Below are 24573 nucleotides of genomic sequence, written 5' to 3' on the forward strand. Positions count from 1 at the left end.
AAATGCTCAGTAAACATTACTTACTTCAGAGTATTCTCTCTTAAAAGCATTAACCATATACATAGGAGCTATCCTTTTTGTTCACAACACACCGGCAGAAATCAGCATATGAATGTTAAAGGATTTTAATTCTATTAGAAACTGTAAATGTACGGCAGCATTTTCCTCTCCAGTGTGTATAATGGGTTTCAAGGGTCGAATTCTGGCTAGTAATTGTGCCTATGTGTTTGCAGGAACAACCTTGGGTCACAGGAAAGCACAGAACAGATTGTTCTCCTGATCCTGGACTTCTCCAAACCTACAAAAATGTTACTCTATGATTGTAGATATCGAGTAGAGGGGCCTAGGTGACAGGGGTGTAGCCATCTTTCACTTCATTGGCCTTGTGATCTGGTAGTGCAGTGCTTCCCAACCTACCCAATAGCATTTTGTCTGTTTTTATGATTTGCCATTACATATATGCACCAGTCTGCCCCAACTATCACAACCCTAATCCTGCCCTGGCCCTGGTGGGAGTGGTTTGAGAGCAAGTCTGCCCTGCACTCACCGCACAGTGAGGGCTCCTGTCCTGCATGGCTGGGCCCCGCTCCCTGCTCTAAGCATTGTGACTTGGTGCATGGGGTTGAAGTCCCATTCAGGTCAGGTCCGGCCACCCTCCATCATGACAGAGGGGCAGCTGAACCAAACCTAAGTGAGTGGCATTGCGACATGATGCTGAGCCCCTGTGCACCAGTTCGCAATGCCGGAATGGGGAGCTGGGCCCAGACCTGTGGGACAGCAGCCACCACTGCAGGGTGACCTTGCTTTAATAACCCTACTCCATCCTCTTTGTCCTCCCCTGCAAGGGCCTCAACTCTGCAATGAGCCAGGAGGAGTGTATGTTTGCAAATGCCAGGGCCCAGAGATGGATTAATCTGGTCCTGGCCATTGCAATCCATCTAGAACCTTCCTGTTACCCACTGCTGGGTTGGGAACCACGCTACCATAGTGGTCCCCAAATGGTATCTTTTAAAGTGTGCACACATGAAGATTACTCTTGTGGATTAATCCACAGGAATGTTTGTGCAGTTGGCAGAGCATGTTCACATATTTACCTTACTTTTTAGTTTCAATATACATCTGTTGAAGTGGAAGTTTAGTGCTAGAAATTGGCCCCATATACACAGTTCAAATGTCTAAAGCAGGGGTCAGCAACGTTTGGCACGCGGCTCGCCAGGGTAAGCACCCTAGCGGGCCGGGCCAGTTTATTTACCTGCTGACGCGGCAGGTTCGGCCGATCGTGGCCCCCACTGGCCGCGGTTTGCCGTCCCGGGCCAATGGGGACGGCGGGAAGCCGCAGCCAGCACATCCCTCGCCCGCGCCGCTTCCCGCCGCCCCCATTGGCCTGGGATGGTGAACCGCGGCGAGTGGGGGCCGCGATCGGCCGAACCTGCCACGTCAGCAGGTAAATAAACTGGCCCGGCCCACTAGGGTGCTTAGCCTGGTGAACCGCATGCCAAACGTTGCCGACCCCTGGTCTAAAGCATATTCTGCTCTCATTCCCCCAGCACAACTTCAATTTTTTCATGCAAATGTGAGTGCAAAATATACAACAGAGACCCATTTTAGCAATAATAGTTAATTTCACATTAAGAGTTCTGTGAACTGCAGTGGACAATTTTCCCTTGGAAACATGGCTACTTGCACATTTTTCTGCTAGCATCCTAACCAATATGGGTACTTTCAATCAGCAAGTCACACAGTCGGTATCCTACCAATATATAAGATTAATGCAGCGTATGCTGGCTCAAAGACACAAAGTAGGCCTGCTCACACTTTCTTAACTTGGTGACCTAATATCTAGCAGTTTCAGTGGAACTATTGTTAATGAGGGATGACCAAAGCACAGAATATGATAATGTGATATATGACTGTGCGTTCTTTAATACAGTGTCAGCCTCCTGGGACTAGTACACAATTCTCCATCTTGATCTGGGCATTAGGACCTACTGAGACCTGTATTTTCCAGTCTGTATCAGTGTACTAAAGATAAAGGCAGTATCTTTAGATAAGATAAAGTGGCTCCTAGGGTACGTTTACAGTGGAGCTGGAAGCTGCCTTTCAGCCTAGGTACACAGACTTACACTAGCTCCATTGGAGCTAGCATGCTAAAAATAGCAGAGCTAGCCACCAGAGTCCAAGCCTGTCCGACCCCCTGGGTCTGAGCTCGGGTGATTAGCCCGAGCCACTGCTCTTTCAGCAACATCCATGCTATTTTTAGCATGCTAGCTCGAGTGGAGCTAGCATGAGTCTGTCTACATGGGCTAGGAGGCACACTCCCAGCTGTAGTATAGATATACCGTTAGGCTCTTGATGAGATGTCTGTGGACCTTAGACGGCCAAAGTTTGGGTTAACAAACTTGGGTTCAATAAATGTTAACACAAAATGCCACTGAAATGCAGTTTGGAGCATAGTATATATTCTACACACAATATCTAATGAAAAATTCTATTAAAAGAGGGTTGAATATATATGCAAAAGCTGCCTTTTAAACTTAAAGAACTGCCATCTAATATATTTCAAAGAAAATACAAAAAGCTTTTCCAAGTTGCAGACTAACAGCCTGCAAAATATAATTTTAAAAAATGAACGGGTTTTAAGTTAGAACTTTTTTTTTTTAAAATACCAGAAACCAGCCGCAGTAATGTTTTCCATCTGTCTTTCTCTGGCTGTTTGGACTTACTGGCCTGTATGCTCCTGTGGTTCGTGTGTTAAAAGTGCAGCAACTTGCTGCAAAAGCTGTCTCAAAATTCTAACCCACAAGTCATGCTGCCTACCTCGTGCTTTACTAAGCTGTAACATCAAAGAAATGGTTCCATAAGAGCTGCAAATTCCAGCAAGGAGGTGTGGCCTAAGGAAATGTGAGAGAAGTCAGGGCAAAACCCCAATACAATATATACTACCTGGAAAAACAATGTACATTAATACAGAAAGTTGAAAGGGAAGCAATTCAGAAAACAGAATAAATCAGAACAACCCTAAGCAGCATTAACATGTTGTTAGCAAACATCCGCACAATACTACCTTTTCAATAGATACTGTATATACTCGTTCATTAGCCCGTTCGTTTATAAGCCGACCCCCCAAGATGGATAGGTAAAAACAGCAAAAACTGTATAACCCTTTCATAAGCTGACTCTATATTTCAGGGGTTGGCAAACTTTGGCTCCCGGCCCATCAGGGTAAGCCACGAGCGGGCCTGGACGTTTTGTTTACCTGGAGCGTTCGCAGGCACAGAGCCCCTCAGCTCAAAGTTGCTGCGGTTTGCTGTTCCCAGCCAATGGGAGCTGTAGGATGCAGCGCGAGCCGAGGGACATGCTGCCCACCACTTTCCGCAGCTCCCATTAGCTGGGAACGGCGAACCACGGCCACTGGGAGCTGAGGGGCTCCCTGCCTGCGAACGCTCCAGGTAAACAAAACGACAATGTATTAGATATTCAATTCAATAATTCCATAGAGTTTAAAATGATAAGCTGACCCCCGCTCTTTGATGCTTCACTTTTTTACCAAAAAAATTTGGCTTATGAACATTTATATACGGTATTTCAGCGTACTTTGACCATTTGCAAATGCTGAAGATGAGCGGGTGCTATCTCAGACTGCAAAGAACTTGGAAACAATTAGCTGAACACTTCCATTCATTGTAGCCACTCCCGCAGATGTTGCCATATGTGTAATAGTGCAGGGCTCTCCATTTTCTCGAATATTTCATCCCCATTTTTTGCATCTCTTCAGTAGGTGTTTCTGGCAATAAACATTTTTTTCTTCATGACTAGATAGCATTTTATGTATTAACCTATACAGCTATTTTTGTAGTATATTTTTGTGAATCTCAACTTTCTGAACCTTTTTACTACATAGGGGAGCATAAAGCCCACAGAAATTAAAAATGGAACTAGGTTCTTAGATTGAGTTCTCTAGACCAGAGACCGTCTATGTTGCTTGCACAATGGGGCCTTGATTGGTTCTTTAGGTGCTGCACTAGAAATAATAATAATCTTGTTCATGCTGCTACCAATGCAAGATTGTTCCCGATAGTATACAGTTTTTCTTTTTGTCCAGTCCTGTTTTAAGTTTCAAGTGTCAGTACTCACAACCTTACTTTAATTTGAACACTATTCCACAGTCTAATAGAACTAATAATACACACAGTAGATCAAATAAAATTAAGTTGATGGTTACCACCAGCTTTTTGATCACATATTTTAAAAACGGGCTTCTTGATTAAACATTTGCTTGCCAAATTCGAGCCAAGAGGGGAGTATCAACACATACAGGTTCCAGGCCTCTGAAAGACATAGGCTGAGATTCTGTGCTGTGCCTCCCACTCCTGATGTCAGGAATTGCAAGGGGGCCTACAAAGGACCACGTAGTGAGGCGGAGTGGCCTCCCATTGAGCTGGAGGGGGGAGGAGTCACTCTGTGATCCCTGGTGGGTGAAGCCAGGCCGGGCTTGCCCCTTCCACCAGAAGCCAATGGGTGGGACAGGAAGTATAAAAGGCTGAGTCTCTAACCTCTAACCCAGTTCAGTCTGAGCAGTCTGAGCCAGGGAAAGGAGCAGATGTCTCCAGGCTGCTGCAGCTCCCCAGAGCTGAACCCGTGCTGCACCACTCCCTGGCCCTGGAGGCGACTGACCCAAGTGAAGAGCTACCAAGTCTACTGCTTGCCGCATATCCCAAGGAGATGGAGGATGCCTGTAGAGTGCAGGTACCCAGCAAGGGGATCATAGGAAGTAGCCCAGGGAAACTAGACTTTTTAGTCTGGTTGGGTTGTTGCCTGAATCTACGTCAGCGTGTTTTGGTTGGCTCCCTGCTGACCCACTGGTGGAACACTCTGCCACTGTTAGGGCCCTTGGGGTGGCAGCCTCCCCACTGTAGGCCAACAAGCCTGTGTCTGTTAGCCGCCCTGCCTGAGGGCCTGAGCCTAAAAAGTGTTTGTTGGTCCTGCTCTGCCTAAGAGCCTAATCCCTGATGGTGGTGGCGCTCCAGAGGGTAATGAGGCAGAGTGGCCTCCCACTGAGCTGGAGGGGGAAGGACCATCACTAACTCACTACAGGCCACTTACATCTGACCTCCACGTTGCCTGCACCAGGAGGGAGAAACTCTACCCTAGATGGCTAAGGGGCTTTTACAGGTCCTGTTTGCCATTGCAGAGGCAAACTCTGTAGCCAGGCAGTATCTTCCACAGTGTATAACTGAAATGCTGATTGAGCCACGCCTACAACACTACTGCTGTGTGTCTATTATTTTTCAGATTACACCAGAAATTCCCTGTAATACAGTATTTGAATTTACCCACAGATACATCAGTTATTCTGATGAGGCCTCAGCAGGAACCTCTGTCAGTCTTAGAGACAATACTGATTACAAGTTTAGGTACTGGTTCTGCAACCATTACTCACTCTGAGTAGTGCTCACTTGTGAATAATCCCATTTAAATCTATGACTACATGCATAGTGCTACTCATTGTGAGTAATGATTGCAAAACTGGATCATGATTTCAGTACTTTGATATTGACTGAGACCATATGACAATCACCATCCTTATCCTTGTTAATCCAAAATAAAAATGGCAAATGGCTATAGTCCACAGAAAAGGACAATGTTACTGGTACTGTGAATTTATCAATATACATAGTACTTCATATGTTTCCCATCATCATAGTATCTAGCTACCCCTCAAACATTAATTAGTTCATCACATCCTTGTGTAAAGTATTAACTCCTTTTTATAGACCGGGAGCTGAATCCAGACAGATTAAGTAATTTGCCCAAAATCACAGGATTCTGTGGTAAAGTTTGGAATTGAAGCCCGCTTCCCAGCCCACTGCCTTGACCACTGACATTTACATTTAATGCAAGCAATATTCTGCATGTGAAATAATGACAGGCAGAAAGGGAGATTAGAATTTTTTTATGATGATTAAATTGTTCTCAGTGAAGAAATGGGTGGTTTTAGCACTGATGGATGGGTGTATTTTTATGTCCTTGGTCTTCTCACTCACTGTTAGGAAAGAAAGTCTCTATCTAGCCAGTTCAGCACAGCTTAGCACATAAAGAGATTAGTCACAATAATAGCTAAACATATTAAATAAATTTAAAGCAAACGGTATTAAACATGTGTACACCACATATGCAATAACTCTGAGGATACAGACTTTACCTATGGTGATATATGTAACCTAATTATTTCTTGACAGCAAAGCCACTTATAAGTATTAAGGTCACCCATATCTCAGGAATGTAATTTCATTATCCTCAGTGTAGTCTGAGTAATTCCTTAGACATTGCAGTTTAGGTTTTGATATGAAATTTATCTTCACTAGTTAGTTGGGGGATGACGTCATAAAATCTGGAGCGAGAAGTCATCCCCTAAGAAGTGAAGATTAATGATCTATTTACAGCTAAGTAAATATATATGCAATATTTATAACCTCAGAAGTATGCATTTGCCAATCACAAGGTTGATATACAAAGTACTGAAATAAATAGTTGAAGGAGTTGAAAGGATTTAAAAATATTAATTTCAATGTTGCCCATCATCAGACAAACATTTTAATTATTATAAGATGCACTAGGGGCATTTCTAATCTTTAAAATAGAACCATGTGACCTAAATAGTTTTTTAAATAGATACTGGAAAAATCATGTAACAAAAACCATAGAAGTCAGGAAATTAGACTTGTGCACATGCACAAATGCAATGTACATTCAACAAATCAACTGGCCAACACAGCTTGACCTATTTCAGAAAAGTATCCAGGGCAGAGTTACATCACTTCAAAAAAAGAAAAGACAACAACAAATGTTTAATGACTAAATTCTTGAGCAAGATCTGTATAAATATTGTCCTTGGATAGAACTATCACCTTAATTGAGAAATAATACCTGAGACCACAGGCTTCACAATCTCACTACCTTTAATATCCCCTGAGCAATACACAGCCATAGCATCCCAAACCAGATAACTTTACACTGGAGTACGGGGGAGAAGGGGAATATGCAGGAGCATGTCATTTCACTCCACCCCAATTGACACGGCTGTGAGTTCCACCACTTAAACTTGTGGATGTCTCCCAGATATTGCAAATTTCAAGGGATTCATGTGGTGGCCTCCTGCCTTGCACTGCCTCCCACATTTCCTTATCTCTCCTGGACAGCATGGCTCTTACAGTAGCTATGCTGCAAAGCTCTCCCCTAATTGGCAGTGACTTGTGGAATACCCTGAATGAAAAAGAAGTCAATAGTGTAGAGGAAGCAGTGTAAATTACTGCAGGATTTCGTTGGTGGTGATGACAAACTGGTGAAAACATACCAATCTTTCCATCTCTTCTAAACACTGCAGAGCCTGTTTATGTTGGGTGGCAGGCCTCTTTTGTTGACCCACCCTGTTAGAATCCTAAATAAAGCAGCTGAAGTTCAGTGCTAAATGACTATGACAGATACAGCTTCTCAACTCCACCTGGCCTTGTAGGAATGATCTCTTTGAGCAAAAGGAATTAGGACAGAGGAAGGCCTAGATGGATACTCTAGGGACATCCAAGCCAAGGGAGGAAGCTTAGGTTAAAGTTTGTTTTTTGTTTTCTGAGTTTTCTTGAGTTACCTACAAAGCAATATAAAACACGCATGTGCAGATATAGGTATATAAAGTGTGGATCCTATTGCAGGCGGGCCTTAGTCCTAACGGTGCCTTCATTAATCTGACCTCTTATATAGATAATCCTTGTGTCAAGAGGCAGATCTTAAAGATACTGTATCTTTATATGGCTAAAATATTGTTTTTTAATGTCTTGGATTATTTTACATGTGAAATGTTTTGGATCATATATATATATATATATAATTTTTTAATTCTTACCAATTTTCTAATGTAGAATCATACTGATAGAATAAAAGTTAATCATAGATTTAGTAAAAATACAACCTTAGAAGAATTTGAACCTATTCTTTTTAAATTCTGAAGCAGACTATCCACTTCACTACATGGTAATTGACTAACATCTGTAGGAATGTACAAGTATTATTTTGGTTACCAAAGAACTCACTTTTTCTACCAGCCTCGAAGCTGATATCCAAAATGAAAATTATGCCAAAGTTGAGTATCAATATCAAGTAGTTTAATTTAAAAAAGGTTCTTTAAACAAAACTGACAAGTTCCCTCATGAAAACTAAAAACCACATGCATGCAAAATTTCTGGAAAAATCAGATTTTAATTCACTGTTTTGCTTCTATGAAACACAAATTATAAAAAGATTATTTCTTTTTAGCTACAAATATATACACAGTATCTGGTGAAATGAGTTGTGCATCTATAAGATGTTACAGTGATCTGTGAAATGGTGTACATAAAAAAATAAACAAAACAAAATTCCATCTCTGTATTTTTTGGGTAAAATCCCCAATTCTCTCTCCCATCCTGGACCCATCCCCAAACTACTCATGTAGGTGACTGCATTTCTTACAATGTGATTCTTACCTATTCATTTATTTATGTATATGTGTATGTGTATATATATATATATGTTCTTTGTATGCATTCTTATTATAACTAATGCTGTTTTTATAACTTGGCTTAAGTTAATTCTATGACTCAGTAATAAGAATTTTATATATGGAGAATTAGCTCAAGAGATGAGTAATGATATGCAGAGCTTTCCATTTCTACATCACTAGTTCAAATCTAGCTCATTTCAATAATAAAGAAGACATAACCACCTGAGATCTGTTTGATGGCCTATCAGAAGTGAGTTGGCAGTCTCAGTTCAGTTTCCATTGGACAACTGTTTACATCATGAAAACCACCACTGCAACTGGTACTTTAATTCATAAAAATCCCTCTCATAACAGAACTGGACTTCTTAAAAAATGGGTCTATTTTATGAACAAGCTCTCTCTCTAATCCAGAAAGAATCATGTTGTACAAAACACAATCACATACATAAGTAGGGGGTTGTTAAGCAGCTTTAATGGTTTCTGATAGCAGTTCCTGGACTGCTTTGGAAACTCAGAAACATAAGTAAATAGGATATACCCATTATGATCAAATCAGATGATAGCTGTTATCAGCTCAAAGGAAGAGGGGGAAAAACAAAGGCAAATAAGAGGGTAAAAATGTGTAAAATGTGCCTGGGATAAAACACTTTGTTTACCACCAGCATGAAAATGGACTAATGCAGTTACCATTGTATATTCCATCTTCCTCTCAAAAGACTCAGATAATTTCTGACAAATATGGGAAATATTAAGGTAACATGATCAGCAGAAAGGGAATAAAGACAGGTATTTTCTTTGTGTTGATTTCTATTTCATGAGAAGCAAAACCTGATGACACAGAGAATGCAAGACAACTTGTAAGAGACAGAACAGTGACTTTAAAAAAAATAATCAGAAAGGTGAGAAATATCTGTAACCTTTCCCTTAAAACAAATTATCTTCATCAATGATTTAATAAGGAGGATACCTTGGTTCCCTTCTGTATTTCCTCTGCATTATGCCTTTTGATATAACACAATGGGGTGTATACAGTAAATAAATTAATTACTGTAACTGCAGTAATCTAAGTACCCTTTGTTACACTCTGTTTAAGAGTACAGCCTCGTAGAACATCTCTTGGAGATATTACCTAAGAGGTATTATGAGTGACTCCAAGTGCAAGACTGGTAGGGCATGCAACCCATGGAGCATTACGAAACCTTGGCCTGAACTCAGTCCACGTCAGTGGTTAACACAGAAAACTAAAGATGGTCTAATCAGATAGTGGTTGAGACATCTTGGAAGGGCAAAGCCTGCACTATGGTTTCCTGAATTGTATCTGTTCTGTGCATCCACAGAAGCACTTAAATCACCAGAGCTACCAATCTAGTACCTTTCCTGTGCACTAAAGAATGTATTTTAATGCAAGTACATCATCTTCAAACACTCGTTAATCACTAGAAGCAAAAACATGTCTGCAATTTATTTTGTCAAATATTTCACCAATATCCCTTGGTACGTCTAATAAATAAAATACAAAAACTGAACACAGCCTGAGGCTGCCTCAGGGAAGTCTCTATGTGTTAATGTAATTTTTATTCAAATCAGATGTCTGTATGTAACCTGAAGCCACTTTGGTGGCCTCATGCCCAGGATCACTTTAGTTATTTCACATTCTAAAACAAAGTGTGGTGGTTTTGTTTGTTTGTTTGTTTTTTGGTTTTTTTGCAATACAGTACTTTAGGGCTTACAATTAAAATGTGAATAAGAAATTACTCAACTGTGAAATGAGATTCCATGAATGCTTCATTACAAGACTACTTTAAAAAAAATTAAAAATAAATGTTAGAATTGTAAGCCTATCCCTTACTTAATTGTTCCACTAAACATGCTTTAGCTTTAATACATAAAATCATGATCTTTAGTTTTTAGTTTTACACTACTCAAAGTTATGCTAATATTTAAACTTAATGCTATTGTTAAAGGTTCTTATGCTTTAAAGCATAAGTTAACATACCTTAAAAAAAAAGCAATAAATCATTGAAATTCTATTCAGGTGAAGAATTGTATTTATGAAATACAATATTTCCTCTCTCTTCCCCCAAAACAGCATTACCACTGGCTGATACAAGATGCATTGGTACATCACTGCAGGCTCCTGTACAATATATTACTGCTGATGTGACAATTTACCTGATAGGCTCTCCACAGTTACATTTTTTTTGCCTGTTGCTGCTTCCATGGAATGATTAACCACCTTAAAGGGGCACAACATGTATGTAAAATGCCAATTTGAAAACCTAATGGAAATTTCCACTTTTAGACAAGTTTTCTAATTAGTGTGTTTTGGTCCAGTATTGCTTATTTCTGAACCTCCTTTTCCATCCCTTGTCCATTTGGGATTCTGGCATGGTAAGTACTTTTATCAATGAATTAATTACACTCAAATTTGGCTGTTCTATGGTCTAACTATTAATACATCAATCTAGCAATAGGTCACAATCAATCACTGACTCATGTTATCTAACAAAAGAAAATCCTGGAACAAGCACAGATTTTGAGGCATTTAAATAATTCTCAATTTGCCCAGGGCTGTGTTTTCATCTTCCTTTATTTGTGTATGATTTTGCATTTACAATAAGTTATCCAAATGACTTGGTGTGCTCCTTGACCTCTATAGTTTGCTGTTATTCTCTTTGCTGTGGGCAACTACAGTAATGAGAAGTGGGCAACACTTTAGAATTTCCTTTTCCATTGTACTTGCACTATATTGTCCTCAAATTTACATTCTGAATCTCTGCCAGTTCTTCTCCAAGATCTTCTTGTGTTTTACTATTTGCATACTGGTTGATTGCTGTTACATAGGTGGACACTGGATATCTGTATGGGAGATTGTTGCCATGGCTTATGATGGGTATGTAAAAAATCCTATTAACCTGTTATGTATATAACTAAATAAGACCAACATTTTTCAAAAATAGAAATCTAAAGTTTGGCTCTTAAATCCATATTTAGTTGCGTAAGGGTGAGATTTACAAAAGGGCCTAACTCACTTAGGAGCACAAGTCACAAAATACACATCTTGTTGGTTTGCCCCCCTCCTATTTTTTAAAATACTTAGTTATATGGTGTTTTGGAGGGGCTGTGTTTTCATTATGTACTTTTTGAGCATATACACTCATGCATGATGATTTGGGGAACAAAATCAGCAAGAGAAAGGTAGGAAATGGAACTAGTATGAAGTGAAATAAAGGAGTGTCTAGATCGGGGTAGGCAACCTATGGCACGCGTGCCAAAGGCGGCACGCGAGCTGATTTTCAGTGGCACTCACACTGCCCGGGTCCTGGCCACCGGTCTGGGGGCTCTGCATTTTAATTTAATTTTAAATGAAGCTTCTTAAACATTTTAAAAACCTTATTTACTTTACATACAACAATATTTTAGTTATATATTATAGACTTATAGAAAGAAACCTTCTAAAACGTTAAAATGTATTACTGGCCCGCGAAACCTTAAATTAGAGTGAATAAATGAAGACTTCGCACACCACTTCTGAAAGGTTGCCGACCCCTAGTCTAGATCAGTGGTTCTCAAAGCCGGCCCGCCGCTTGTTCAGGGAAAGCCCCTGGCGGGCTGGGCGGGTTTGTTTACCTGCTGTGTCCGCAGGTTCGGCCGATCGCGGCTCCCACTGGCCACGGTTCGCCGCTCCAAGCCAATCCCTCGGCCCGCGCCGCTTCCCGCAGCCCCTATTGGCCTGGAGCAGCGAACCGCGGCCAGTGGGAGCCGCAATCGGCCGAACCTGAGGACGCGGCAGGTAAACAAACCGGCCGGGCCCACCAGGGGCTTTCCCTGAACAAGCGGCGGACCGGCTTTGAGAACCACTGGTCTAGATGAATAAGAGGTAAGGACAAGTTGTGGAGTTGGGGGGGGGGGGGGAGGGAATAGATGAAGGGAAAAGGTTAAAAAATGGCTTGTGCCAAGGTGAGAATCTGGAAGGCAAAAGCAAATGAAATGGTGAGGGTAAATAAGTTTGACGTACAAATGACTTTATATTGAGAACTCTTTAGAAATCACACCATGTGGCTATGATCTTATTACCAAAAGAAAGGAAAGTGTACAGTGAGGAAGGAGAGCTCACGTAAATCTCCCTTTTTTCTGCAAGTCTTGAATCTGACCCAGGAGTAGGACTTTGTTATTAAGTCTCTGTAAAGCATCATGCACCATTATTAATATTTATCAATAATAGTAATTTTTGACATAGTCACCATCCTCATCTACTGTTATGTGAGTTACAACACCTGTGGTGCTGGAGTAACTTCTGTGTAGCCTTAGGTGGAGAAGACACGGCCTTCAACTTGAGAACCAAGTACTTGCAAGAAAATCCCAAACCCCAAAAGTCCCTACTAATCTAGGGAAATCAGGGAAGAAGCAAGGAGCAAAAAGTTTATCCTAGCTTCTTAACTACCAAGGAGCACTGCATGTCTATTGAAACAACACTGAAACCACAGGATCTCAAAATTATGTACTGACATTGCCAAAGAGTTAATCATATTTTTAAGAGCAATAATCTTTCCCACTCTTCCCTAGATACTGATAACGATTGAAATTTGAGATCTCACTGTCTTCCCCTCGTTTCAGTTTTAAACACGGAGATTAATTCTTTAAAATTACCTTGTTAATACTTTTTTTATATATATTAGGCCCTTCACATGTAGTACCACAGAATACTTTATGATGAGATGCAGAAAGATATCACAGATAACATAGTTTGATCCAGGGACTTGAAAGGGGAAAACATCACATAAAGATGAAGTTGAGTAAGAGAAAAAGGCTGACTTGGCTAAACATGTGTTCTTGCAGATTAATAACTACAGTCAGTGGAGAACTGAAGAATCTGCTAATATGGAAAGGGGAGCTGGGTTTAGCACAGGCTAAAGCAACCATGAAGGTTTTAAGGTGAAGCTTTAAGAGGAAGTGACTCAATGGCTGAGGAGGGCATTCCAGAAAGGAATTAGCAAAACAACTGAAACTTTAACATCCAACTAGGAAGAGTCATCAAGGTCAATACTGGAGGACCAGAGGAGGCAGGCAGGGAAGCAGACAGATAAAATTAAAAAAACAAAACAAAACTGTCCAGTTTGAGCAACTGATCCAATTCCAGATCATCTACTGATGGAAAATGTTAAAGAAAGTACTGTTTACGTAGGGAGGGTGGGAGGAACACCCTACCTTGCTTAATTATGGGTGACATGCAATGAGTTGTCAAGTAGGACGGGATAGATAAAATCCCTTTAGGTTTATGTAATCAACATAATTGTTGAATTTCAGCGCAATGAGGCTGTGACAGTTTGGCCTTACCTACACTAAAGCTCTGAATGTTGCTATTTCACTGGTGAAATTGAACTAGTTGTAGCAAGTAGGTACATTTTTCAAGATTTCCTTACTGTGAAGAGTTCTGAATGAACTAGATGACAAATAAAAAATAACTGCCTCATTGAATCACATTGCAGAAATCCTTCATCATTAAGATATTTTAAAAAGTTGCTTTAAAACTAATTCAAAATCAGTTTGTCCCTTCATGAATGATATGTGGCAGGTGTGTAAAATTTTCATATAAGTTTCATTGTCCGTTTAAAAAGCATAGTCAAAAGAAATAATCTCCTTACTTACAAAACAAATAGCAGATTATATTGTTAAAAGAGAAATAATTGCAAAATTACTGAAAAGTAAATCAGTTTTTTATTCAGCTAAGAATGAAATACAATACACACTTTCACTTCTGTCACTAGTCAGTTTCAAGCACACTTCAGTTTTGAGTTCTCATATACTAGCAGAATGCTGCAATGTGTGAGTTTCAAATTTAGCAGGGTATGTTTTTGTTTACCCCGCTGTCCCATCCCCCCAACCACCCCTGTTTCCATTGCTATTAAAATCACATTTCTAGTGCTCTTTTGTTTTGTAAAAGTTTATTTCCAGACAGCCTATATTTTGGGCCATGTTTGCTTTTGTATTATTCCTTATAAGAAAGAGGGTGTCATAACTATAAAGGGAAGGGTAACAGCTCTCCTGTGTACAGTACTAAAATCCCTCCTGGCCAGAGACTCCAAAATCCTTTTACCTGTAAAGGGTTAAGAAGCTCGGGTAACCTGGCTGACACCTGACCCAAAGGACCAATAAGGGGACAAGATACTTTCAAATCTTGGGGGGGGGAAAGGCTTTTGTGTGTGCTCTTTGTTTTAAGGGGTGGTTCGCTCTTGGGACTGAGAGGGACCAGACATCAATCCAGGTTCTCCCCATCTTTCTAAACAAGTCTCTCTTATTTCAAAATTGTAAGTAAAAGCCAGGCAAGGCGTCTTAGATTTACTTTGTTTTCTCAACTTGTAAATGTACCTTTTACTACAGTGTTTATCTTTGTTTGCTGTACTTTGAACCTAAGACAGAGGGGGGTCCTTTGAGCTCTTTAAGTTTGATTACCCTGTAAAGTTATTTTCCATACTGATTTTACAGAGATGATTTTTACCTTTTTCTTTAATTAAAAGCCTTCTTTTTAAGAACCTGATTGATTTCTCCTTGTTTTAAGATCCAAGGGGGTTTGGATCTGTTTTCCCCAGGAGTTGGTGAAAGGAAGGAGGGGGGAAGGGTCAATTTCTCCTTGTTTTAAGATCCAAGGGGGTTTGGATCTGTATTCACCAGGAGTTGGTGAAAGGAAGGAGGGGGGAAGGGTCAATTTCTCCTTGTTTAAGATCCAAGGAGTTTGGATCTGTATTCACCAGGGAATTGGTGAAAAGTTTCTAAAAGCTTCCCAGGGTAGGGAATGGTGGCAGCGGACCAGAACTAAGCTGGTAGTTAAGCTTAGAAGTCCTCATGCAGGCCCCTACATTTGTACCCTAAAGTTCAAAGTGGGGATACAGCCTTGACAGAGGGCCAATAAGGCTATGTAGCCACTCTTTGCTACAGCTGTGTCTGGTCCAGTTTTAGGTAGTGTTGTTGTAAGCCACGGTGGTCCTGGGATATTAGAGAGAAAAATAATATCTTTTATTGGACCAACTTCTGTTGGTGAACGAGACAAGCTTGAATGGTCCCTTAAAATATGTGTTAATTACTTATGCTAAAGCATCGGTTCCATCCTGTATTTAACCGTGACTAGGGTGATCAGAAAGCAAGTGTGAAAAATTGGGAGGGGGGAGTGAGGGGTAATAGGTGCCTCTACAACACAAAGTTCTGAATATCAAGAGTGTCCCTATAAAATCAGGACCTTTGGTCACCCTAGCTATGGCACTGAGTAAGTGTCCCAGAGCTGAAGAAGAGCTCTATGTAAGATGGAAAATTTGTCTCCCTCACCAACAGAAGCTGGTCCAATAAAAGATATTACCTCACCCACTTTGTCTCTCTAACCTTCCCGTTTTAACCAGTCCAAGTGGAGGAGCTCCCACTGTTTCCCTTGGCTACAGGGGGACTCCGGTACTGTCACAAACTTCTTCCCTGCACTCGCACTAAATTTTACCTGCCTTAAGTTTCATTCTTTTGCTCTCCGTTTCAATGTGACACGAGCCTGAATACATCTGTTCCTTCGCCCCCTCTGGGTGACAAAACAGGAAGGTGAGGAGGAACGGCAAAGCCAGAGCCTCCCCTACCCCGGAGGGAACCGGGCCTGCTTGGAGGCCCTGACACTGGCTGTCAACATCGGAAGAATGCGACAGCAATGTGAGGAATCTGCGGCCAGTGGAGCCTGCGAGCCCAGAGACCGTTTTAACCCGACAAACCGCAGGGACGCCCCGTGCCCACGTGGGTGGTTGGGGGGGCAGGAAGACCCCCGCCCGCCCCACAAGAGGCTGCTGGCACGTCTTTTAAACAAACCCCACCCCAGCCATGCCTGGGCAGAGCGGATCGCAGCCTCCCCCACGGGCTGGTGGGAGCAGGGGACCACTTGACACTGAGTCAGGCCGGACGAAGCAGCACCACCAGCTACTGTCCTAGCGACTGTGCACCAGCAGCCCCTGTTGTTGTTATGTCACTTACTCAGTGCCTGGAGCGGCGCTGCCCCTGGCCCCCTGCTCTCTGGGCGGGTCCGGGGGGAACAGACACCCCCAGCTGCAGCACCGCCCGCCCAGGTCCCCTGCTCCCCCCCACCTCCGGTGCGCATGCGCACGTCAGCGGGCTCGGCTGGGAGGGAGGTTGTTTCCCGGCACGCCCCGCGCGGCTCCCTGCTCCTCCCCCCTTCGCAGTGGGTGGGTGTGAGATGGATCGGAGACTGTAATGGCGGCCGGCGGCGGCGGCTCGGCGCTGCTCTGACACCCGGATACTGCTCGGCGCAGCCTCCCCCTCCTCCCCGGGCCCGTCCCGACCCCTTCTCCTCCCCCCAGCCAGCGCCGCTTCCCCACGCCCCTGCCCCAGGCCCGCAGCGGGAGGACGAGGAGGAGGAGGGCTCCCCGCAGACAATGGACGAGCACCCCGGAGTCGGAGGCGGGATGGCGGCCGCTCCGAGACCGCAGCCGCCGCCGCAGCCAGGGGGGAATATGAATGTGCAGCCTGGCGCGGGCTGCGTGGGGGCCGGAGGGGGGCAGCAGCCTCAGGTCCCGGCGGCCGCGGCGGGTCAGGACGCGGGGGACCGCGCGGAGCTGTCCCGACCCCAGCACTACACCATCCCGGGGATCCTGCACTACATCCAGCACGAGTGGGCCCGCTTCGAGATGGAGAGGGCGCACTGGGAGGTGGAGCGGGCCGAGCTCCAGGTAGGCTCCACAGGGGGGACCGGCTCCAGCTGCGCGGGGGGCTGGGCTCCAGGGGCGGGGAGCGAGTGGGCCGAGCTCTAGGTGCGGGAGAGGTGGGGGGGTTGACCAATGGAGCTTGCCAGTCCCCGAGGCCGCCTGCGCGGGACGGTACCTGTCCGAGGTGTGCCCGGCGAGGCGATGTCCCTTGTCGGTGAGGCGGGTGGAGGCGCAGCCCCTCACGGCCCGAGCTGAGCTCTCTTCCCCGGGGCAGCCATTTTAGTTTCTAGTATGGCGCCCGCCTGGGCTCCTGGCTCCGGAGCCAACCGTGCTCTACAGGCCTCCCCCCACACTCAGCTTGCCGGTCCCGGTGGAGACCGGGCGATCGGGCGCTGTCTCCCCGCATGGACATTGGCGCTCCCGGGGAGAGGAAGACGCGCTCTGACAGCTGCAATAACCTTCCCGAACGCAGTGACTCGGGGGCTGCCGGGGCCTGCCCCTCGGGGCCGGCTGTCTCCACAGCTCTGGCTGCGGGTCACCGGGAGTAAGAGCCCCCAGGCCTGCAAGAGCTCAGCCCTCCCCCAAATCCCTGGGAGTAAGGTGCTGCGGATTCTACCTCCCCGGAAAGGGGAAGACTCGGGTCAGGGCCTAAGTAAGGGAGCTTCCCAGTGACTGAGGCATGGGATAAGTCTGGTCTCCCCAACCCTTGGAGACGCTATCAACCAAACAGCTGAGGTCAGTCTGGACTAGGGTGACCAGATGTCCCGATTTTATAGGGACAGTCCCGATTTTGGGGTCTTTTGCTTATATAGGCTCCTATTACCCCCAACCTCCTGTCCCGATTTTTCACACTTGCTGTCTGGTCACCCTAGTCCGGACTATCACCACCTTAAAAGGTGTAGTTGTAGGTGTGTGTTTATCATGAGTAAAAGAGAAGATTGAACAAATCTTTCAAAGTGGGTGCATGTATGGTGTTTGAGTCTCATTCCAGTAGAGTTTGTTATACATCTTTCCTGTTTTGAGTAACTTAAGTAATAGATACAGTTTTATTCCTACATACAGATGTAACTAAGTACTCATGTTACCAAATATTCAGAATTAGGTTGTGTGCTATAATTGGGACACTCGCATATAAATGAATACATGTATAGCTGAATAATTAATCATTTTATATACGATAAAATTTTGAGGGGGTTAACAAGCACGCAGACCAAGGGGATCCAGTGGATAGAGTGTACTTAGATTTTCAGAAAGCCTTTGACAAGGACCCTCACCAAAGGCTCTTACGCAGAGTAAGCTGCCACAGGATAAGAGGGAAGGTGCTCTCGTGGATTGGTAACTGGTTAAAAGATAGGAAACAAAGGGTAGGTATAAATGGTCAGTTCTCAGAATGGAGAGAGGTAAATAGTGGTGTCCCCCAGGGGTCTGTTCTGGGACCACTCCTATTCAACATATTCATAAAATTTGCAGATGATACAAAATTACTAAAGATAGTTAAGACCCAGGCAGACTGCGAAGAGCTACAAAAGGATCTCTCAAAACTGGGTGACTGGGCAACAAAATGGCAGATGAAATTTAATGTTGATAAATCCAAAGTAATGCCCATTGGAAAGCATAATCCCAACTATACATATAAAGTGATGGTCTAAATTAGCTGTTACCACTCAAGAAAAAGATCTTGGAGTCATTGTGGATAGTTCTCTGAAAACATCTACTCAATGTGCAGCGGCGGTCAAGAAAGCTAACAGAATGCTGGGAATAATTAAGAAAGAGATGGATAATAGGACAGAAAATATCATGTTGCCTCTAGATAAATCCATGGTATGCCCACATCTTGAATACTGTGTGCAGATGTGGTCGCCCCATCTCAAAAAAAGATATATTGGAATTGGAAAAAGGTTCAGAAAAGGGCAACAAAAATGATTAGGGGTATGGAGCGGGTTCCGTATGAGGAGAGATTAATAAGAATGGGACTTTACAGCTTGGAATAGAGACGGCTATGGGGAGATATGTTGTTTACTACTTCTCATAACACAAGAACTAGGAGTCACCAAATGAAATTAATAGGCAGCAGGTTTAAAACAAATAAAAGGAAGTATTTCTTCACACGATGCATAGTCAACCTGTGGAACTCCTTGCCAGAGATGTTGTGAAGGCAAAGACCATAACAGGGTTCAAAAAAGAACTAGATACATTCATGGAGGATAGGTCCATCAATGGCTATTAGCCAGGATGGGCAGGAATGGTGTCCCTAGCCTCTGTTTGCCAGAAGCTGGGAATGAGTGACGGGATGGATCACTTGATGATTACCTGTTCTGTTCATTCCCTCTGGGGCACCTGGCACTGGCCACTGTCGGAAGAAAGGATATTTTCTTTGATCTGACCGAGTAGGGCCGTTTTTATAAGAATACAGAGAATGGTGTGGCAAACTTTTATAGGCCCACAAAAATATATCATACACATCTAATTAAATCCTGTAAACAATAGTGATTGAGTGCATTCACTGTTTTGGAACACGGTACCATAAAGTATTACCATAAAAAACTCAATACTATAAATCACAACAGAAATTTCCTACTTGTGATTATATAAAGTGTTTAATCGTCAAAAGAGACCAGGGTATCTGAGCTTAGGCAGTTTGTCATATCACCAGACTTCTCAGTCCTGATGTAAAGAGAACACTATATATTTTGTACTGTTTTGGTTTGGTTGTATTATTGTCCAATTGAAAATGTTCCACTATTTACATCACTTACTGTCATCTTACTGTATTCAGCTTTTGTGATCTAGTTGCTTCTAAAATCAGTTTGGAGGCACTGACTTTCATTTCCTGAGGTAAGAATATCTAGGGTCAGTTGCATGGCATTTTCAGTAAAAGGCACTTGCCTATGCATCTGGCTTCCTCTGGTGTTTCATCACTGCTCGTATTTATATTTTAATAAAATAGTTGTTTGCAGCACTTAAGCAACTAAAATTGTTTCAAAACATTTGACTTCTGTAAAGGTATATTGTATTACTATAGCTTGACATCACACCGTTGTAAATATAAAACCAGTCTAAATTCTTTAAAGCTATATCAGACTGAAAATACAGTATTGATGTTGACTTGTGTTTGGTCTCTAGATGTCATGTTGATGAGCACTACAGGAATCTTTGGATATCATATATATGGGAGCATATATCCCGTGGCTTAGTATTTTAGATAGAATACTATCCTCGGGTTCGGGCTAATGTCGTAACTCAAGTTGTGAAGCCATAAGCAGTGAGAACAGCCCTCATTTAGCAACCCTAACAGTGCAAACACTTATGCGTGTAAGTGGTCCCATAGAAGCCAATGAGAGTACTCCACATACATAAAACTCAGTAACTCTTTAGAGAATTGAGGTCTGATATGTAGATGTTGAACACTTATTTCAATAACATGAAATACATGTATATAACTAATATGAAACTATATAGCATAAGAATTGGATTTCTTAGATGCAAGTCACTCTTCTGTGTGTGATTTCTTCTTCTTTACAACATTACAGTACATTTTAAAATCTTTTTTGTGTTTTTCGGTTTAGTGGTTCCTTCCTACTTCAATTAACTTAATATTAGTGATCCTTTGCGAATGGCACTTTATAAAAGTAAATGAAAACCAAATTACTTCATAAGATTGGCACATACTACCTGTGTAGCTGGTTGAATTTACTGTAATTTTGTGTCTTTCTGGGGAATCCAGGAACTGTCTCACCAGCAAAATGAAATTAACATGCTCTTTGTTTCATGTTCTGTTGTATAAATAGAGGCAAAGGGATGATCTTTCCCATCTGCTGAGGGTGTTCTGCAAGTGACAGGTAATCAGGACACACAGAGAGGAGACTAACAGTGTTACCCCACTCTTTTTTGTTAATCTAATATGAAGATATAAAACTTCCGGCCCACTTGGTCTGTATGGATATTGGATAAGTGTTCTCTAGAATAAAAGTTTTCATTTAAAAAATTGTTTTCCATCCTTATATTTCATACAATAACTGTCTGGTGTTTGGTCACAACTCTTTGGAGGTGAAGCAGTGTTGTACTGTCTTAGGCCATGCCTATACTACAAAATTAAGTCAAACTAACTTATGTCGGCATACAGCTGCTGCAGTAATTACATTGCTTGTGTGTGTCTACGCTTTGCTCCTTGTGTTGGCAGTGTGCGATCTGACCAGGAGCATTTGTACTGATTATACTGTCAGCGTGGGGCATTGTGGAATGGCTTCTGAAAGCCAGAAACAGTTGATTATAAGCAATACAGTGTCTACAGTGAGACTGCATCAATCTAACTACATCAACGTTGACTGCACCTCTCATGGAGGTGGAGTTAAGTCGGTATAGCGGGGCAGTTATGTTGGCGGGAGCAAAATTTTAATGTAGACCCTTCCATAATTAGGTCAATGTAAGCTGCCTTGCGTCAACCTAACTCTGTAATGTAGATCAGGCTTTAGCGTCAAACAACATTGAGGGGACTGAGCCTCCTCATTAATGCTGGAGCTTACTGATGGATAATGTTTTAAATGCTGTAATTTCAGATAATTTAGGTGTGCATTTATACATCTAATTTGTGCATGGAGGTACTGCAATTGTACATGCAAGTTGGGTGCTTGCATGCATAAATGTCAAAGTAAATGGAAGAAATGGAGTTCATCCTAAAAGTATCCTGAATACCTCAGTATCTTCATTAACTATGTTAGTAGTTGCTATATAAGGGCCATATTCTGTCTTCAATCAGTGTTATCAACTGGACATCTGCTATGGGTTGAGGGGAATATACAACTCCAGCTGTAACCATAAAAATGTAATTTTGCCCTTTCCAGAGAATGAATTCGATATCGATGGATATTAGGTTGGGACAAAGTTCAGTCTCTTGAACTATACTCAGTCCCCTTTGGCTAACTAGTATTGATGGACTACAGATGGAGTTATATCCAACCTTTGAGCAGAGGATGTAAGATGTCTAAGATGAGAAATCTGTGCTTCTGGGAATATGTCCCCCCTTTCAGTTAAAGAAACAGTGGTTCTTATTTTATTTATTTTTTAACTGTGGTAGATATTGGAGAGAGAAAAGATGAAGATACAATGAAGGAAGTGAGGGTCAGGGTGGGAAGAGAGACAAAGCTGTGTCATAGGGAAGAGGGATGGGAAAAAATATGTACAATACAAGGCTGCAGTCATGCAATCTGATCCACATGGGCACCTGTTGAAATCAGTGGGGCTCCACATGAACACAAGGGTTTGCAAGCTGATCTGCTTATGTAGAATTGGGGTCTAATTGTTAGTCAAGAAAGAAAAAAAGCAATAAAACTAAAAATAAAATTAAATTCCTCTTGGGCTTTTAATTTTCAAATTTAGTTGAAAAGATCGTATTAAAAATACAACTAATTATAGCCTGTACTTCTGATAGTTTTATAAAGCATAAGGAATGAATGAGAAATATTTTATACACTAAATACTCTTATCAGAATGTATACAGTTCAGTGCTCCAGAATGTTCTGGTTAATGTTTCTTATTTTTCTGACATGACTTTTGCAGTACTGAGTTCAGTTCATACATTAGTTGCAAAATGTCCGTTTACAAATCCAGATACATTATAACAAAATGTTCCCATAAATATAACCTTTTTTATTATTTTTCAACTGTGTAGCATGCAAGTTTGGTTGCTAAATTGTTTAAAAGGAAAACTGGATTTTGCTTGGATATAATCAGTTATAGATGCACCTTTTTAACAAAAAAGCATCCATTACTGAAAGGGTTATAAAATTATGACTGCTGAGAACTTAATAAAGAGTGCATTGTGAAATTTTAATGTGCTAACAATGGGATGTATATTTTTTTAAACTGTGACAGAACACACCTTTCAAACCAAGCTAAAAGAGATGAACATTTTAAATAATTGCTAATTTATGTATATATATAAAATCTCTGTGGGTAATCTATTCTGGGTGTATGTGTGTAAAATTTTATATGATGAATTGGATGACTCTTCGTTTCAGAGTGCAGATACCCAGTATTGCAACAGCATGTTTCAACACTTGCAAAGTGTGGCAATAATGACTTGCTGTACTATGTTGTTGCACACACCTGTCTCTGGTCTGTTACAAAGTTGAACAAGGAGATATTATCAGGAAAGCTGGTACCTTTTATGGGCAGAGAAAAATCTTGTTGTAGGGAAGACATCTTCCGTTACTGTGTTTAATATCTGTTTTATACTTTTTGGCAAGTGAATAACTTCACTGTTTTGAGGCAACATGGGAAGTAGTGAGGAATGTAGAAGGTGCAGTATCACTAACCAATAAAATAGCACTTAAATGCTTTAAGCTTTTAAAATATAATTGAGATGTAGCTACTATTTCTGTTTATACAGCAGAACTAAACTGTCTGTTTTGTGTACTGTGGGTTTTATTTTAACTTCTTTATGGGGTGAATTCTCACACAGTACTTCTGATAGTTGTAAGTAGTAACACAATTATGAGATGCACACAGTATATTAAAGCTAAGCTTTGTAAATCTGATGTATTTTATTGCTGTTTGAGATGGTATATAGCTGACATTGCTTATGTTGCTAACTAATTTACTTAATTGATTGTGTAGTTAAGCGTTAATGTCTCTTCTAAAATCTGGAACATAAGATTATAATAACTTTTAATGCTGTGATTAGAAAAAGAGAAAAATTTAAACAGTGGCAAACCTAGGCTGAAGCAAGTTGCATAAAGATCATTTATTTCTGTTGTTGTTTGAAAATACCTGTGTTCACCGGCATTTGGGAGTAATGCAGTCATCCTCACAACCCATATGTAGTAATGTTTTACCAAATTTGAAATTCCAGGTACAAATACATTGTTCTTAAAAAGACTGAAATCTCCTTAAGGAACCATTATTTTCTATATAACTAGTACTACACGTAGCCACTACTATGTTTTTGGTATAAGAGTTACAGGAAAATACAAGCTTTTATTTAATATTAGTATTACTTCCCCCAAATCTATGGGGGAGACCAGTGCAAGTTATGCGGACATGCACAGTTTGGAATACCCAATTGAGAGTTTGTTTATTTTTGGGTAGTCGTAGTCAGTGAAGCCCCTGTCATGGATTTTGAAGAAGTTCTGTTATCAGCAAAGCGAGAGGCCAGTGGCCTCTGTCAGAAAAAACTTTGGGAACAGTGATGGCATAGTATTTACCAGAGGAGGTTTTTAACCAGGTAAAATTACGAAAAAACTAGTTAATCCCCGTTTACAGCATTTTCTGTTTTAAAAAACTGTTTCATTAATGCGTACCGTATTACACTTAGTTTTAGTTACATATTCAAGTTGTGGTTACATAAGGCAGTAG

General features: G+C 41.8%; 2 protein-coding genes across 2 annotated transcripts in view; one reads left to right on the forward strand and one right to left on the reverse strand.

Annotated features, from left to right (window-relative positions):
* The window catches only part of AP4S1 (adaptor related protein complex 4 subunit sigma 1), a 39247-nt gene extending 22652 nt beyond the window's left edge, over positions 1 to 16595 (reverse strand). Inside the window, exon 1 of the mRNA XM_065404211.1 lies at positions 16532 to 16595. The gene's annotated coding sequence lies outside the window, so the exon portion shown is untranslated. The remainder of the gene's footprint in view (positions 1 to 16531) is intronic.
* A 355-nt stretch (positions 16596 to 16950) lies between these two features.
* The window catches only part of STRN3 (striatin 3), a 104849-nt gene continuing 97226 nt past the window's right edge, over positions 16951 to 24573 (forward strand). Inside the window, exon 1 of the mRNA XM_065404210.1 lies at positions 16951 to 17244. Within this exon, the coding sequence (XP_065260282.1) occupies positions 16951 to 17244 (294 nt within the window). The remainder of the gene's footprint in view (positions 17245 to 24573) is intronic.

This window comes from Emys orbicularis, chromosome 4, assembly GCF_028017835.1.
Source record: "Emys orbicularis isolate rEmyOrb1 chromosome 4, rEmyOrb1.hap1, whole genome shotgun sequence".
In the NCBI taxonomy this organism is placed as follows: domain Eukaryota; kingdom Metazoa; phylum Chordata; order Testudines; family Emydidae; genus Emys; species Emys orbicularis.